The sequence below is a fragment of the Silurus aristotelis genome, assembly GCF_946808225.1.
Source record: "Silurus aristotelis genome assembly, chromosome: 13".
Lineage (NCBI taxonomy): Eukaryota > Metazoa > Chordata > Actinopteri > Siluriformes > Siluridae > Silurus > Silurus aristotelis.
In genome coordinates this window covers 14,656,164-14,673,572 of record NC_139586.1, presented here as the reverse complement: position 1 = coordinate 14,673,572, position 17,409 = coordinate 14,656,164, and the positions used below count along the sequence as shown (strand labels likewise).

At 34.8% G+C, this 17,409-nt stretch overlaps 2 protein-coding genes across 3 annotated transcripts; both read left to right on the top strand.

Annotated features, from left to right (window-relative positions):
• Positions 1–594: 594 nt before the first annotated feature.
• On the top strand, positions 595–4,266 carry LOC310735772 (sulfotransferase 6B1-like). Its single transcript, XM_083558839.1, has 7 exons — positions 595–899; positions 1,279–1,385; positions 2,075–2,164; positions 2,332–2,458; positions 2,655–2,749; positions 3,457–3,613; positions 3,983–4,266. The coding sequence occupies exons 1-7, from the start codon at positions 695–697 to the stop codon at positions 4,108–4,110; spliced, it is 909 nt and encodes a 302-aa protein (XP_083414965.1). The 5' UTR covers positions 595–694; the 3' UTR covers positions 4,111–4,266.
• A 9,102-nt stretch (positions 4,267–13,368) lies between these two features.
• On the top strand, positions 13,369–16,317 carry vipb (vasoactive intestinal peptide b). Of its 2 annotated transcripts, none has more exons than XM_083559520.1 (7): positions 13,369–13,428; positions 13,933–14,053; positions 14,165–14,269; positions 14,440–14,544; positions 14,950–15,081; positions 15,752–15,857; positions 16,154–16,317. In XM_083559520.1, exons 2-6 carry the CDS (start codon positions 13,935–13,937, stop codon positions 15,855–15,857), a joined length of 567 nt encoding a protein of 188 aa, XP_083415646.1. In that variant the 5' UTR covers positions 13,369–13,428; positions 13,933–13,934; the 3' UTR covers positions 16,154–16,317. The 2 variants fall into 2 exon arrangements, with proteins under 2 accessions (XP_083415646.1, XP_083415645.1); XM_083559519.1 differs by having other exon boundaries at positions 15,752–15,903.
• The last annotated feature ends 1,092 nt before the right edge of the window (positions 16,318–17,409 follow it).

The window sequence follows — 17,409 nt, the reverse complement described above, 5'->3', positions numbered from 1 at the left end:
GTTATTAGTTCAGTAAAATAATAATTCAAAACTGATTTTGAACTTACTCTCTAGCCACTGTTTGAGTAAGTTATGTTCACTCAGTTATAACAAAAGTCTAAGGGCAGTTGCTGAATGTAGTGTTCAAAACACACATTTGTATAATAATAAAAAAACTGTCCTTATAAAGTTTAGTATTTACATTTCCAACACTAAAGCAAATCAAGGAAAATTAGTGGTAACTTTTTTAGTGGTAACAATTTTCTGAAGGGCTTATTGTGTTTGAATGCCACACATCCTCAATGTTAATATTTGTAGCATTACCACAAAATTTCCTTCCTGGAAAAAAGTAGTTGTGCTTAATAATACATGAATCTTATATGACACTTTTAACACACAGTAACACTATACTACTACTACTACTATTATTATTATTATTATTATTATTATTTTTATATTTGGACCCCTTATACATCTCTTAATATACTAAACCAAAATGTGTAATCATGAGAAAAGATCAAAGATCTTTGAATGGGTAACAACCTGAAACGCCCAAACAAGTCTTTCTCACGCAAGCCCTTCCTACACACACACACGCATGCATTTTATGCACGCACACATGCGCACACCCCCAACACAGACATATACTCACACACATACTTCCTCTTAAGCCACTTTACAGCCAGCAGTAAAACAAAACAGTGCCTTCAGAAACATGGACCAAATATCTGCTCAGACTTTTCAAGCAAATATAAAGTCCAGCATGGAGAAGGGCAACAATATGAAGGATGAAGAGAAGCTGTACAAGCGAAATGGGATCCTCTACCCCACGATCATGAGCCCACCGGAGAACTTGGATGCCTTGAAGGACCTAGAGGCCAGGGAGGATGATATTATGCTGGTGGCATATCCCAAATGTGGTCCGTAAAACCAGATTTTACATTTAAGAAATCTCAGCTGTAACATTTTTTTGTAAACTTCTCAGCTGGTTTTTCTGCTCTAAAATAACTCAGTAATATGTGAGGAAATGGGGTTTGGCAAGGGATCAGGTTACACAGTCAGTCCAGACTCCAGATCCGAGTTTTTAAGTTCACTGTTCAGCAGTTTTGGACTACAGTAAAAAAAATTCCCAGGTTTCACAGGATATTGTGTTGTAGTCACACTTCCGTGTGTGTGTGTGTGTGTGTGTGTGTGTGTGTGTGTGTGTGTGTGTGTGTGTGTGTGTGTGTGTGTGTGTGTGTGTGTGTGTTGGGGGGGAGTCTAAACTCTAAGCTCTTTTTCTCTCTGTTTTTGTGCCAGGTTGTAACTGGATGGTGGGAGTGTTGAGGAAAATGATGGCTACGTGTGGATACACTCTCCCTGATAGACCCCCACTGATTGAGTTCAACTCTCCAGATGTACAAAAGGTTTATATTGTTCCGGAAGCTTCAAAGCATTTGAGACATAACATCCTTTATATACTGAAAGCTTTCGTGTTTTCCTTAATTAGTTTATAGACTTGAGCAAACTGATATTTAGCTGCCATTATTTGGAGCACAATATAACCATCACAACCTCTCATAAATCCTAGCTAAGTCCTATAAGCTAATAGTAGAATTTTTTTTTAACTTTGGCTTGTTCTAACTAGTTTCAATTTTAATACTGAATGAGGTGTTTGTTTGCCTTTATTGTCATTTTGAGTTGCTTGTGTGACTGTTAATAATACATTTTATTATTTTTTATTATATTTCAACATTGGAATTTTAGCTTGAATATTTTCTATTCAACATTTTCTTATATTCTCTTACTAAACAGACCAAAACTTTAGTTCTCCATATTGGTTCCTCTCTTTTCTTCTCCAGCCTTACTTGATTGGTCAAGAAGTAAAAAAAAACCCCAAAACAAAACACCCCCCCCCCCCGGCTTAATCTCCCTCAGTTGGACTTCCTTTAACTGTAAACATTAAGCTGCAGAGCTTTGCATTCCAGTCACTCCCGACAGAGATGAATAAAAGCTATGTGCTAGTGCCAAGAGTGCAACGCTATAGTTTTTTCACACGGATAACGCTCTGCCACATTTTAACACTCTTTTTCCCCCCCAATGTTTATTTTTGCAGATTCTAGCCCAGATGTCATCAAGACGGTTGCTTGCAACACATTTACACCCTGATAACATTCCTGTTTCATTTAAAACCAATAAAACAAAGGTCAGAGTGAGAGAACACACTAGAAACTACACTTTAAATTAATATGCAATATAAGTGTGTTAAATCAATGTTCAATCATGCATGCAGTAGAACTTAAAATTAGAGTTTGGAGCACATGGTTTGTTTTAGATAAACAATTCCATGTTTTATGCTGGACTTCACCTCAGATTTTGGTGGTGTTTCGAAACCCCAAGGACACTGTCGTCTCTTATTACCATTTTATGAACAACAACCCAGTGCTACCCAATGCTGAGTCCTGGGATAAATTCTTCTCCGACTTCATGTCTGGTGAAGGTGAGTCAAACACCCTAGAGCTCACATATTCAATCATAATGACTACATTTTTCTAACTATTAGTATGTAAGAGCTTGAGAAATTAATCCTTATAATTACATGTTTAATTATAAATGTAAGTAAATATTCATATGTGTATATATGTATAGATATATATATGTATATAGTCTCAAACTGACCCAATTCTTATACACAGTCGGCTGGGGTTCTTTTTTTGACCATGCATTGGGCTGGGAAAAACACATGGATGACCCTAATGTGTTGATTGTGACCTATGAAGAACTAAAGGAGGTATAAATCTGATTATGAATTTGAGCATATCAAGTAAAAATCCAATATCATAATTATACCAGGTTTGGTGTACATATTTTTCTTATATAAAATATATCCTCTGTGAATGAAAAAAAGACAAAAACAACAACTTATAATTTAATAATATTGGAATCCACTTCTAGGCCATTTCTGTGTCTTTTGAGTGTTGTTATGTATTTATCTTAAACTGTAGTTATTTTCAGTATACTTTGTCAAGTCACATCCTTCTGGCAACTCAATTTCCCAGCAAAATCCATGGCCTTCAAAAAAGTCTTTGGCCAACATGGACTGGTTTCCACTCGCTACAATGCACCCATTCAGAGTTACTGATTGACCATATACTTACCATGAAAAGAGACTAGTTTATTTACAAACCTTGATATTTGCTCAGTTCTCATCTATGTACCCTTGACATGACCAAACCTTTTTTTTTTTCTAATTACGATTTTCTTATTGACCTGTTTGATTGCCATGCATTCTGATTCTTGCCTGGCCTAGTGTTTCTGTTAAAGGCTGCTTGGAATTGGTGATGCTAGACAGTTATGAACGGACAATCTGATGCTGGAGTGAAAACTAATTATAATGAACTTGTCTTATTTGAAAATCAGCAGTAGCAGTGTACTGCTACAAAAAGCAGTCAATACACAGAAAAGTGTTTACTACAATATCATGCCTTATTTCCTTAGAACCTGCTTGAGGCTCTCAAGAAAATTACAGACTTTTTCAGCCTCACCCTGACAGAGGAACAGATCAAGACGATCACTGGAGAAAGCACATTCAGTGCCATGCAGTCAAGCACTAATATTTCTCATGGACAACTTGCCAAAATAATTTTCCGAAAAGGTAATTAAGTTAATTGGTGTTACTAGATTTCCAACGCTAACGCCACTTCTTTCCACACCTTTCTGTTGTTCATTATTTTCCAAAAACATTAATTCTGTAGATATCTACTTTATAGATCTGTGTGGGCAGGTTGGAATATTAATCCCTCTGCCAATCACAGAGACAGTCATCAATCATGGGTGTATGTGAGCTTATGTAGGAAAGAGGATGAAAAGTATTTCCTTCTAGAAATTAATTGTCTGCAGTACATATCACTGTATAATAAATGCCCTGTAAAATGTTAATTGTCTCTGACTTTTATTGATATAACATTGACTGGAGACTATCTATCCATTTTTATCTTTGCTCTTGTTTTTTCTTCTGTAACAGGTGAGGTAGGAGACTGGAAGAACCACTTCAGTGAGGCTCAGAGTAAGCAAATGGATGAGGAGTTCAAAAAGAAACTTTCAGGAACCAAAATAGGAGCCAAGCTTAAATATGAAAAGTATTGTCAGTAGTCTCAAATATTAAAAACTGTGAAAATTATTGTGTTTTTGAAATGATCTGCAGTGACAAGGCATTAATAATTATTATAATTATAATAACTTTGTTCGATTGGTTTACTAGATGTAAATGTTTGTTAATACTAATTAAAGATTGGACACTAGATGGTGCTATGCCTCACGACTCATGGTCAACCCATCATTTAGGACGCTATCGCTCAAAAACTTTCCCCACGCATTAAATAAATCCAAAAATATATTCTATACAATTTACAGGTCACTCATGCTCTGTTTCAAATTAGCCTGAAAATATTACTTCTTGCCGAAAACCCAGAGCTATACATGAAAGTCAGCATGGAAAGCCTTTTTCATTCTGTCTTCAGTCTCAAGAGCTCCCTCTCCAATCTAATGAGCGCTAATCAGGCCAGGGCCCCTGCAGAGCAAAGCCAATCAACAAGGCTGGGACTGTGAAAGAAACATGAGACAGTAGAGTTATTACTAATAAGTTGCTATTTTCATTAAAACAACATTTTCATTTAGGAAACACAGAAATGCATTGAGTGGCTGTGAACTTCTCAGTGAAGTGGATTGGGATTATTAATAAGATGCAAAACAGCAAATTAGTGATCTGAGCAGAGCATACTGCTCCTTGCCCAGAACACTTTTTCACACTTGTTTATAAGTGATTCATCTGATTAGCTGTCAATATGTTTCATGTGAGTAAAATGTTACTCTGTAAAAAGCACAAGAATGTGCATTTCACAATGTAATCCCCTAAAATACACATGCATATAAATAGTATATGATCATATGTGGAGATTTTTTTCCATGTGATCTGAATTAAAAAATGCAAAACAATCATGTGGAAATAAATAAATCACCTCGAAATTTATACAGAAATAATTATATAAATATAAACTGTGGAAAAAAGTCACTCAACAAAAGTCATAAAAATCTAATCAAACTAAATGCACATAAACCATGAAAATAAATAAATAGTAAAGAAAAGTTTTAAAAGAATGAATCATCTGAAAATAAATAAACTGTGTAAAAATCACAAGACTAATAAATATTTAAAATTAAAGTGAAAAACCAAATTAGGTGAATTTAGTGACAATAAATGAATAATGTAACTAACAATGTGAAGTAAATAAAGTGGGAATTCACACGAAAAATATAAAATGTGAAAATTAAAAAAATTGTTTAATACACAAAAAATGATCACATATTCAAAAGAGACACTTCTAATTAATAATATTAATCTTATTAAATATATATGTTTATGTTTGATGTCAATTTTAGCAAAGAAGTACAATATGTGAAAAATGTGTGTTATACAAGGAAAAAACAGTCAAGGGGCTGCAGATAATTAGGTTTTTTGAAGTGATGAGGGAGGATATTTCAAGTAGACGAGTGTCTCTAATCATTTGTCCTTTTAAAAAAAAGAATGCAGGGCACTTGCTGAGACTCTCTCACAAATGAAGATCTTGTCTCATCAGAGTTGATGACTTTGAGCTGATATATTAATGAATGCTGTGTACACTAAGTCACGTTGTGGATGGAGACTTGACACCTTTGGGTGACAAAATAATACCTTGAAGACATCCAAACACATTAGAGTTTAATACTGGATACATATTAAATTCAATTAATTCGACCAATATACTCCTGCATTACTGTTTTGAATAAAGTTGATCAGTCACACCATCAAGTTATGAGAAAGAGTAGTGGAAGCCAGGCTGAGAGAAGAGGTGACCATCTGTGAGCAACAGTATGGTTTCATGCCGAGGAAGAGCACCACAGATGCATTATTTGCTTTGAGAATGTTGATGGAGAAGTATAGAGAAGGACAGAAGGAATTGCATTTTGTGTTTGTGGATTTAGAAAAAGCGTACCACAAGGTGCAGAGAGAGGAGTTGTGATATTATATGAGGAAGTCAGGTGTGTCAGAGAAGTATGTGAGGGTGGTGCAGGACATGTATGAGGACAGTGTGACAGCAGTGAAGTGTGCAATTTTAACGACAGACTGGTTTAAGGTGGAGGTTGGATTGTATCAAGGATCGGCTCTGAGCCCTTTCCTGTTTGCAGTGGTGATGGACAGATTGACGGATGAGGTCGGAAAGGAGTCTCCATGAACTATGTTGTTTGTGGATGATATTGTGATTTGTGGTGAGAGTAGGGAGCAGGTTGAGAAGAGCCTGGAGAGGGGAAGGTATGTGCTGGAGTGAAGGGGAAAGAAAGTCAGTAGGAGAACATGTGTGTGAATTTAAGGGAGGGCAGTGGAGGGGTGCGGTTGCAGGGAGAAGAGGTGGTGAAGGTGGATGAGTTTAAGTACCTGTGGTCTACAGTGCAAAGTTATAGACAGTGTGTTAAAGAAGTGAAGAAAAGAGTGCAGGCAGGGTGGAGTGGGTGGAGAAGAGTGGCAGGAGTGATTTGTGATAGAAGGGTATCTGCAAGAGTGAAAGGGAAAGTTTATAGGACTGTGGTGAGACCTGCGATGTTGTATGGTTTAGAGACAGTGGCATTGAGTAAAAAACAGGAGGTGGAGCTGGAGGTAGCAGAGATGAAAATGTTGAGATTTTCATTGGGCGTGATGAGGATGGACAGGATTAGAAATTAGTTTGTTTGAAGGACCGCGTATGTAGGATGTTTTAGGTACAAGGTGAGGGAGGCCCGAATTAGATGATTTCTGCAGAGGAGGGACATGAGGTATATCGGTAGGAGAATGCTGAGGATGGAGCTGCCAGGAAGGAGGAAAAGAGGAAGGCCAAGGAGGAGGTTTATGGATGTGGTGAGGGAAAACATGCAGGTAGTTGGTTTGAAAAAGCAAATGTAGAGAACAGAGTAGTATGGAGACGAATGATCTGCTGTGGTAACCTCTAATGGGAGCAGCTGAAAGAAGAGAAAGATACTGTTTTTTTAAAATACTGTTTGTTTTTAAGGGCCCCCTGTGTATAGACAGGTCAAACCTACATCAGAGTGCAATTAGATCTGTGACGTCAAACCAAAATATAATGTCAATTTTTTAAATAGTAATAATCTATCACACGTTACACTATCATGGTTACACTTTCAATAAAGCAATATATCAACATTTTAAAAAGCAATTTTGCACGAGTTAGTGAAGGCACAATGTAAAATGTCGCATGGCTGCCCTTTTCACCAGTGATTCTCACAGGATTAGGATTGAGCATCTCGGGTTGTGTTTCTGACACCTGCTTCCTTTTACATCACTCACTGCTATGTAGTACAAGACTAGAAAAACCACACAGAAGAAAATGCAGCTTTATTTGTTTCATGCTATGATAGAAATTGCACATAATTTTTTTGTACAAATAAAGATATGTTTATATGAAATTTAAAAGAACAAATGATTGTGGTATGAATTTGGACTTTATTTGACACTAAATAATTTTATTTCTTTCTGCTACACCATTTAATATTATAACTAAGAATTTTCAAGCAAACTAAAAAAAGTCAAATATTATGAAAATGTTTGCAAATTTGTTTGCTTGTGATTTTACTTATAAAAAAGTTGTACGTAAAAGTACAAGCATAAAGCCTGCCCACAAACTCTTACCTTAACCTTAATCAACCAACCATAAGACATATGGCAGTGGGAAAAGAAGATTCAATTTAACAACTACATTTCTGACACTCGTCACCATAAGTCTTTTTTATTAGCTTGACCATAGATACTGAATAGTTTGAAGTTACTAGGGAACTAAATTATTTCCATCTTTCCATCCATGTTTGGGATTTTTAAACAAATTCATGGCAAGTAATAAGAAAACGTATAAACATAAAACCTGACCCAGAAAGCTAACCTTTTCCCCAGAAACATCCCCATGTTTTTATAAGACAGTTGTAAAGCAAGGTTAATGTTAATAACAAGATTTCTTTATCTCCTAACTAGGTACATATACTATTAATTTCAATGAAGTAACTTAATAATGTACAAATACTTTGTTACTGTACTTAAGTAGATTTTTCTGGTATCAGTACTTTACTTCACAATTAATTTTTTGGACAAAATTTTACTATCACTTATACACTTATATTTTTTTACACAAATATCTGTACTTTCCACTTTTCAACCAGGCTTCTTAGTTTAGTTTTAATCTATTTGGTGACATGATCAATTCTTTCTCGTTGCGTGCTGTTTTTAGCCTATTACCCTATTTTTTGTAATTGCACAGCCTTTTCAATTAACCACTGGTTTATCATTTACACACCACAGATGTAGACTAGTTTATGGAGCTAACAACAAGTAAGGCAGAAGGCAGCAAGAAGTATGGATAACATGGATGAGATAGAGGGAGTCACCGATGTAAACATGAGACATCTGATATCATATGATCATCATCATCATTTCTCTGCTTGTGTTCTATATGGAGGTTGTTCAGCCTGGATTCATTCATTAGGTAACACAATTTGAAAATATTTTGTATTAATATATAAATATGATGTACCAGCGTGACACTAAAACAGGTAGTAGTATTGGCTAATTTGTACTTAAGTAAAAGTCATAGCCCAAACTCCTTCAATTTAACTTGAGTAAAAAAGTATAGTCAGTAACTTTTATCACAGTATTTTAAAACACGAGTATCTGTACTTCTACTTGAGTGAAGGATGTTTGTACATTTGCCATCTCTGGTATGAATAATACTAGTTATTAAATAATACTGTATGTTTTCACAATGCTTCAATAATTCCAAATCATAGCTAGGAATTTTTAAGCATCTCACTTTCATTTTGTACAACCAAAAGCCGAATATCTTCAAACATTTGCAAAAATGTGAACACACCAATTTGATAATAATAATAAATAATAAAATAATAATAATAAAGCTGAATAATACAATTATTTAAAAAAGGTCTACAATGCACCCCCTTTTCCATATGATGTATAATGATCTGAATTTTATTTGTTTTACAAAAACTACAAAATGGCTATAAATATGGAATAATTTTTAAATCATTATCCATTTTTTCTTCAAGAAAGGAAGAAAACAGTTGAACAATGAATAAAGCAGATTTAGAACATCAACTTTAAACAAATAGAAAAGACTAACATACCTAGAAGCCAATCTTAGTTGCTTGGTCTTTGCCTAAATCTCAAGCACTCTAAGGCATGAAATGGTATGATCATAGCTCGAAGGACGTCACAGCATTTGCCCATGACTCCACAAAACCAGGCTCAAATCAACAGAAGAGCTTTCTAGATTAGGGGCCAATTTCCCTCTCTGGTTTCCCTCTCTTCACTGATAGTCCCTCAGCACAAGTCTCAGGAAATGAGTGCAGTCCGGTCATAACAGATGCACAGGCCACCATTAACTTAACCATGTCTGCTTTCCAGCAGTGCTTCATCAATCTTAGCACACATGCCTACACAAAGACCAAGGCAAACGCTCTTAACGTCACGAAAACCCATTGTAGATAAATCTACTGTTGATGCTTGGAAACCTGTGACGTGATTATATCACTAATATCAATAAATAAATCTTCTAATTTCATGTGTCACGTTGTCTCATGATATGTATAAATTGCAGAAAACACTAACAAATTTACTTTCATTAAGTAGCAGTATATATATGTGTTTATTTCACATTTCCTTTACCAGAACACGTGTGTTCTGATAGACAACTAGATAGATAATTATGTGAAGAATAAACACTTTAGTGGTGGGCTGTTATAGGAAAGTATCCTGAAGTGTTTCTATTTCTCTTAAACTACAGCACTTGTCAATGCATACAATCTATACTTACTCAAGCTCATTTCATGGACATCCATGAAACATGTTAGTACCTGTTATCACTTATACTTTAGCAGCTATCCAGTAAACTTTTTTTTTTTACCAAAGTATTTTTGCTGCTTGTAATCTGACTAATAATTTGGAAATCCTGAAGAAAATGTACATAGTGGAAAACCAATCACTTACAGTGGAGACTCCTTTTATAATTTGCCACGTGTTAGAAATGTCAAGAGTGCAGTGGCCTTTTCGTAATGTTTTCAATGTAAATTGAGAATATTACAAACTAAGAGCCACTTATTAGGATAATGTAAAACTAAAACAGCAAACAATTTACACAATCTACTGGGCTGGACAAAAACTTCTGGACTTTTCCAGTGTTTTTAATAATAAGACTATAGGAGCTAATCCATGTTTAAAAAAAGTTCAAGTTGCTCGGAAAAAAACCTAAAAACCCTAAAAACCCTAAAAAAGGTACTACAGTTACTACAGTGGTTAAGGCTCTTGGTTATTAATTGGAAGGTCAGGGGTTCAAGCTCCTGTATTGCCAAGCTTCCACTTTTGGGATCTTGAGCAAGGCCCTATCATGGCTGACCTTGTGCTCTGACCTCAGCTTCCTAACATGGGGATATGCAAAGAAAGAATTTCACTGTAAAAAAATTACATGTGACAAGTACAAAGCACTTTTTATTTTTTCTTATCTATCTCCTAGAGATATGGAGTTCTTATATGTTAGTCAGATGTTATTAGCAAGTTCGTAATTAATACAAGGGATAAATGGTGAACATTTTAAGTCCCTTGAATGAGGCCCTTAACCATCAACTGCACAGATGTTATGGAACCAATAACTGACTTCTGCAGTAGCTAATTACTTTGGAATCTGACTGATTTTAAAATGTAAATGTTTTTTTTTTTTTGATTAACAATGTTCTTTAATTTCCAACAACCACTTCATCATAATTGGTCCTCCAGTAATGTCCTGGAAATATAAACTGTGTAACTAATTAATTTATGGTTTCTTTTGCAATATAGAAATATTCTTTTTAGCCTGCACCCTACACAGCTGCCACTCCCACTTAAATTATCAACCTGCTCATCTGACTCTTTGATAGTATATACATTCTCAATTATAAGTCTTGATTATAAGTCTTTTTGACAAATAATCAAACTGTTAAAGTTGCTTAACAGCTTTAACCAATTAGCACTGTGGTAATTGTGTGGTTTGCCATGCTCAGGCAGAGACATAGATGAATTTAACAATTAGTTAGATGTATTGTGTGATAGCAACTCTGGTTCAAAACTGTCTCTAGAGCAAATATGTAGAAAATGTTTGGAATGAGACTGGATTAGGACATGTATGTGGTTAAAGGCCTCTGAAAGCCTTACGGTAATACCTAATGCAATACAATGTCCAAACAGCAAACAGCAAAAATATACTTACAGCAGTTAGTTTTTGCATTTTCTGCTTTAAAAGTTTAATAAAGTGTCTTACTCACTGACCTGAATCTACAGCAGATGAAAATGAGAGGTCCAATCTGATTAGTGAACATGCAGAATGCTGTAATCTGATTGACCCTGTGGGCCAATGCACTCTGGGAGTTGGAGATGCGCATAGGCAACTTGTAATGATGAAACACGATGCCTGTAATGACCAGTCCAACTCTCTCCTAGTCATAAGTTTATGAATCTAATCAGGGTGATGATGAACGTGTGTCCTGTGACATCTGAAAACCGATATTTGAAAACAAATGGGGAAAAAAATGGACTTGTACATAACATAATAGATTTAAAATACTGGACATGCATTCAACCACTAGCTAGCCATTTTAGCACACAGGTTCAGAATAAAAAATATTTTGGGGATGCATGTCATCCTTTGATCTTTTGCATGATCTCTCAGTCTGAGATTATTTTATGACATCAGAGTAACATAGTTTGTACACAAATTAACTCTTCTTCTCGCATTACATTGACTAGCAATGTAACCACCTCAGTTCACTTCTTAGTATTACAGGATAAAAATATATATATTAAAGGGTTTATCTAAAGAATTTGCATGCTAAGTTAACTAGCTTACTTAGCTAATATATATAATGAACAAAATAATTTTCATTGCTTCACTTGAAAATTGAGCAATTCAAACCTGATATGGAAATTGTACATGTGTCAGCCTATAACAAATATATATTATTAACATTTACTCAGCTACACACCTACCATGATTTAGTGATCCTGAAAACCCTTTTAAATATAGGCAAACATAGCTAACGTTTTATAAGGGATGACTAAACATGGCCGGTGTGTATTTTTGTACTATATATTCACAAATCCTTCTAATTTTATGAGAGTGTACATGATAATAAATTTTTGGCATGCTGTCATAGGAAAATAATCAACAGCAGTATGGTGTTAACTGGCCAGTCACAAAGTAAAGAGTAAATGGTTTGCTTGTTTAATTCCACTAAAATTTAAACTAATTAAAATTGGATTATTTGGCATGTCCACCCAGCACGTCCCGGTGTTACTATGGAAACAACGTTAGAACAAGCATATATATATATTAAAACCTGTTAATTTAATTACAACCAAACAGAGCTGCTGCTGCAAAAAAATTTATCAGCACCACATAATCAAAATCTAAAATTATCTAGACCTGGAAATGCAATTTACACTTGTAGTAGGTATGTTGTTTATAAGCAGATACTAAAGTGTTGAATTTTGCTTCTAATCCTGAGTTTGGATTGCTGTCTCTGTGGCGTTCTGATGACTTCTCCATGGGTTCTTGGAAATGAGCAAGGATGAAAAAATAAAGACTTGTTCTCTGGCCACTTTTTGGTGGCGTTCACAATGTGATCAGGAGCACTGTCTTGTTGAGTGTGATCATTCCTTTTTAAAAAACAACTGTTCAGTGAAGCAAACCTTCCCGCAATATCCTCCTGTATTTCAAAGCATCCACTGACTTTCCACAGTGAAGCTGTTTTTCCAGACAGCTGAAAAGCCTCCATACACCATATGTGGATTGAATGTTACGTTAAACATTTTAATCATTGATTAAGAATTTACTTTTGTGTACAGGGAGACAAAATCAGTGAATTTCTCTGTCTGTCTATTTATTTATGTCCGTCGGTGTGCATTTTATTTATATATTTATTTTATTATTATTATTATTATTATTTTTTAATTATACTCAGAATGAATATGTACTTGGCCACTTTGCACACAGGCGGTTGCTAGTAAAACGAGTCAGCCTCATCAGTTAAACAAACGCGATTTCATCGAAGTACCAGACCACTGGCCGTTAATTTCCTCCCAGTCATTTCTCTGCTCGGCCCGCGGGACCGTCATGACGCAGGAAAGTGTCAGAGGAAAACGAAACCACCGTGTATATAAAATGCGGCAGGTTGAGAAGGACAGGAGCAGATGTAGAAAAGCTCGTCTCTGAATAACAAGACAAAAGAAGAAAACTTTCAGAATTTTTTTCCGAACATCGGGATTTTTGTGTGTGTGTGTGTGTGTGTGTGTGTGTGTGTGTGTGCAGGGCTTTTTGGGTTCTAGCACCTTGGACAGCGTCTTCTGATACAGTAAGTGACAAAATAAAAATATACGTAAATATTATAACTAGCATACCTTAATGTTGAACATTTTACAAATTCTAGGAATGCAGTTTAAGATCAAACTGCAAGAAATGTGAAAATATTCAACATTCTTAAACCCCAGTTTAAAATAAAATATAGAGAAAATCTATAGATTCACTGTTTAAAATTCAACATCTAAAGTTTTAAAAAGGTTTAGACTGATGATATAGCAGACATTCTTAAAATAATATCATTTATTTTTTTAGTATGTGTTTTGCCTGAGAAGATGCATGTCATGTCCCTTTCATTATTTTTTTAATTAAACCTTCAAGGTATATCAGTGGTCCTTAGGAAGCTATTACTGTGTACACCTGTTTTTAAAGATATTACTAAAGCTATAAATGATGTCCATGTGATGATAACAAACGCATTGTCAAAAAACAGTGCTGCTTTGTCCCATAATTTTTCAGCATGCACTTGACCCATTCTTACTGCCTCTTATTGTGTTAGATATGAAGAAAGCTAAAAGATCAGTGAACACCTCGCAGATGTTTTTTGTGGCTGTGTGTAGCGTGCTGTGCTGCAGAACACTTTCAGCTCTTCCAGCCATCAACACATACTCTGCTATCAGGTGAGAAGATTTCCTTCAAAATGTATTTAAAAATGGCTATAAATGGCCTATTATTTTTTCTCTTTTGAAATATTTAAATAAAGTACAGAATGACAAGGTGATGTTCTGTAGGTCAGGCAGTATGAACAGTGATGGTGATGGTGCCTGGTCAAAGGAGCCCTCTCAGGATCTGGAAATGTACAAACTTCTGTATGAAATTGCAAACACAGTTGAAAGGTAAATAAATATTTTTATATACCAGCCTTTGTATAAAAGTTGTAGATTAAAAATATTTACTTAAAACTAAAAAGATGCATCAATTAATGTTTGTTTTAAACTTCTATTTAATAACTATATGTTCATATTTTTTGTTATTGATATGGATTAATTTTTCTTTCGTTATTTAGACCACCAAGACATGCTGATGGACTCTTCACCAGTGGATACAGCAAGCTGCTCGGACAACTTTCAGCTAAAGAATACCTTGAATCCTTACTTGCCAAGCGTGTCAGGTAAAAATGAATTTCGCCATTATTGCAGAATTTAGATTTTAGAGATTTTGTTTAAGATTTTCCCTAAAAACATTCACTACCCATGACCCTGAACCTAATTAAGCGTACAAATGGCTGTTCAGTGTGTCTCATGTAGCAGAATATTTAATTACCAGTACTAATATCTGTCCAAACAGAATTACTCATGCAAATAACTGTTCATTTGGGATAATAGCTTACATCACAATATTGTGATGTAAGCTATTATCCCAAATGAACATTTATTTGCATGGTTTATTTAATTACATTGATGTATATGTCTATAAAACAGTAGTAGTGAATTACAAATAAATGGCCAGTGACATTACAAAGAACAATCATTTATTAAGGTTATGAATATCTGTATATGTTTGGTTTAATTTTTAGCGATGAGCTGAGTGCAGATGACCTACGTATTAAGCGTCACTCAGACGCGGTGTTTACAGACAACTACAGCCGATATCGCAAGCAGATGGCGGCGAAGAAGTACCTGAACTCTGTCTTAGCAGGAAAGAGAAGGTGAGAAAGATTGTTAGAGATGGGCATTTGTGCAAGCAATAATTATGCAAGCATATAAAAATGCCATTCCTCACATTTAGAAATTAAGGCACCTTGATGCTTAAAATGTTTTAAGAAAAAAAAAAAAAACAACAACAACCTATATTTAATTAATTGTTATAAGGTAAGGACCACAAAACAAGACAAGATCATTCTATTTTGTTCATTTAACAGTTTATTATTCATGAAAGATTGGGCCATTACTGGTTGTGACTGGGTCATGCTGGGTCACACTACTAATGCTACCTTTTTAATAACTATAACAGGAAAAGGTGCCAAAGGTGCACCTTTAAATAAGTGAAATTTATTTCTTAATTTTTTTGAAGTAAAAGTATAGATCGATCGATCGATCGATCGATAGATAGATAGATAGATAGATAGATAGATAGATAGATAGATAGATAGATAGATAGATAGATAGATAGATAGATAGATAGATAGATAGATAGATAGATAGCCAACAATAACAATACATAACAATAAAGAGTAATATAAACTCCATTTGCTGATTTGCTTGCTCAAAGACTAATAGTTAGGTGTGTTAGATAAGGAAACTCATCCCCACTGCTGAATTTGTTCTCCAAAGCTATGCATGTAAGAAGCTGTGCACTGTTCTTATATCTCCTTGTAGCCCAGAAGATGCCTTAACACTGTCTAACCAGTCCAAAAGCACTGACTCATCCTTACCTCAGAGCTATGAGGATGAGGTTGATCAGTTCCTCCAGCAGCTCCCTTGAGTATGACTGCTCTCCTTTGATTCTAACCTTAAAACTGTGCTGCAAGGTCTGTCACATGACTAATCCACTAATACTTGTGTTTGTTAATTAACACTGGTTTTGCTCTATGTTCATTTCTATTGTTCATTACTGTAAATGAACTGTTCCACTGCAAATCTCAAGAAACCGCTTCAAAAGCTTAAATATATTCCAGTGCTCAAATTATAAATTGTTTTGTGTTCACTATTTTCAGCATTTGTGCATTACAACATCAATAAACTAATACACAATTTCTTTCTTTGTTTCTTTCTTTCCAGAAAGTCTAGATGATGAAGACAGTATTTAATCTGGCACCTTAAATCTTGAATATTGGACTTGTATTCTGGTTGATGTAGAGCAAACATAAAGTGTATCGAAAACAAAGTCTATTTCTGCTGTACCTGTTTATTGCAAAGCTTTATTTTTATTTTTAATATTTCTGCTGGTGTTATAAATTATAATGTATCAAAATGAAAGAAAAAATGTTTAAAAAAATTATTTAAAAAAGAAGATTCAAAGAAGAATGTTGTTTTGCAAGTGATTTTGTCAAAACAGGAAATGAGCATGGACAATTTACCTTCCAGAATTAAGAAAAACTTTTTGCCAAGAGAATAGAAAAATTGACATGCCTCCATAATCTTATAATAGAAAAAAGCAGATACATTTGTCACATAGTATTTAAGAATTTTTTACTGACTAAAATATCATATCTGCAGAAATCAGAAGATGTGTCTACATATATCTGTAGCTTTGGCAGAGATGCAATAAAAAGCTAACACTGGGGTATTACTAACAAATTTAGGGCGGGTGGGCAGGGCGGGTGGGCCCATCTGGGTAGGAAACATTAAGTATGTTCTGGGTAGGAATCATTAAGTATGTGTCATGCAATGCCGTAAGTTTGTGTTCTGTTTTGATGAATGCTAACTTTACACTCAATTTACCTACTCAATGAGGAGGTAATGGATACTTTATGCTTCTAGAAGAAAAAATGATGAGTCTGCCGCCAACTAGTCTAGTCTTTCTTCTGACTAATTTGAATTCCTTGAAATACCCTTAAAATATCCCATGACCATGTTTGGATAAATGTCAAAATCATGACATCTGGTGTTAGCAAGGATAAGTATATCCAAATGTTACATTATAGAGATCTGCATAGCTATATAAATAATCCTCTAGAAAGTTTTGACTTCCAAATGAGTATTTCTTTGTTGGCTGTCATGCAACATAATGCATATTAAAATAGGACTTTTCTGCAATTTTTGAAGTAACTCTCTCTAGATATTAAATTTAGGGTAGTTTTTAAATGTCTTTAAAATAATAATAAAAATTATAAATTTCTTAATCTGTAAGTAACAGTAAATATATCCGCCTATTTGAGGTTTCACAGCTCAAAGGACAGATTAGATTACTCCTGCTGGAACTGCTCATATATCACTGAATTGGAGTTATTCAGAGAGTTGGAGAAAGTTATAAGATGATCAACAGTGTTTGGTATTGAAGACACTACAACCTTACAACAACCTTACAACTGTCA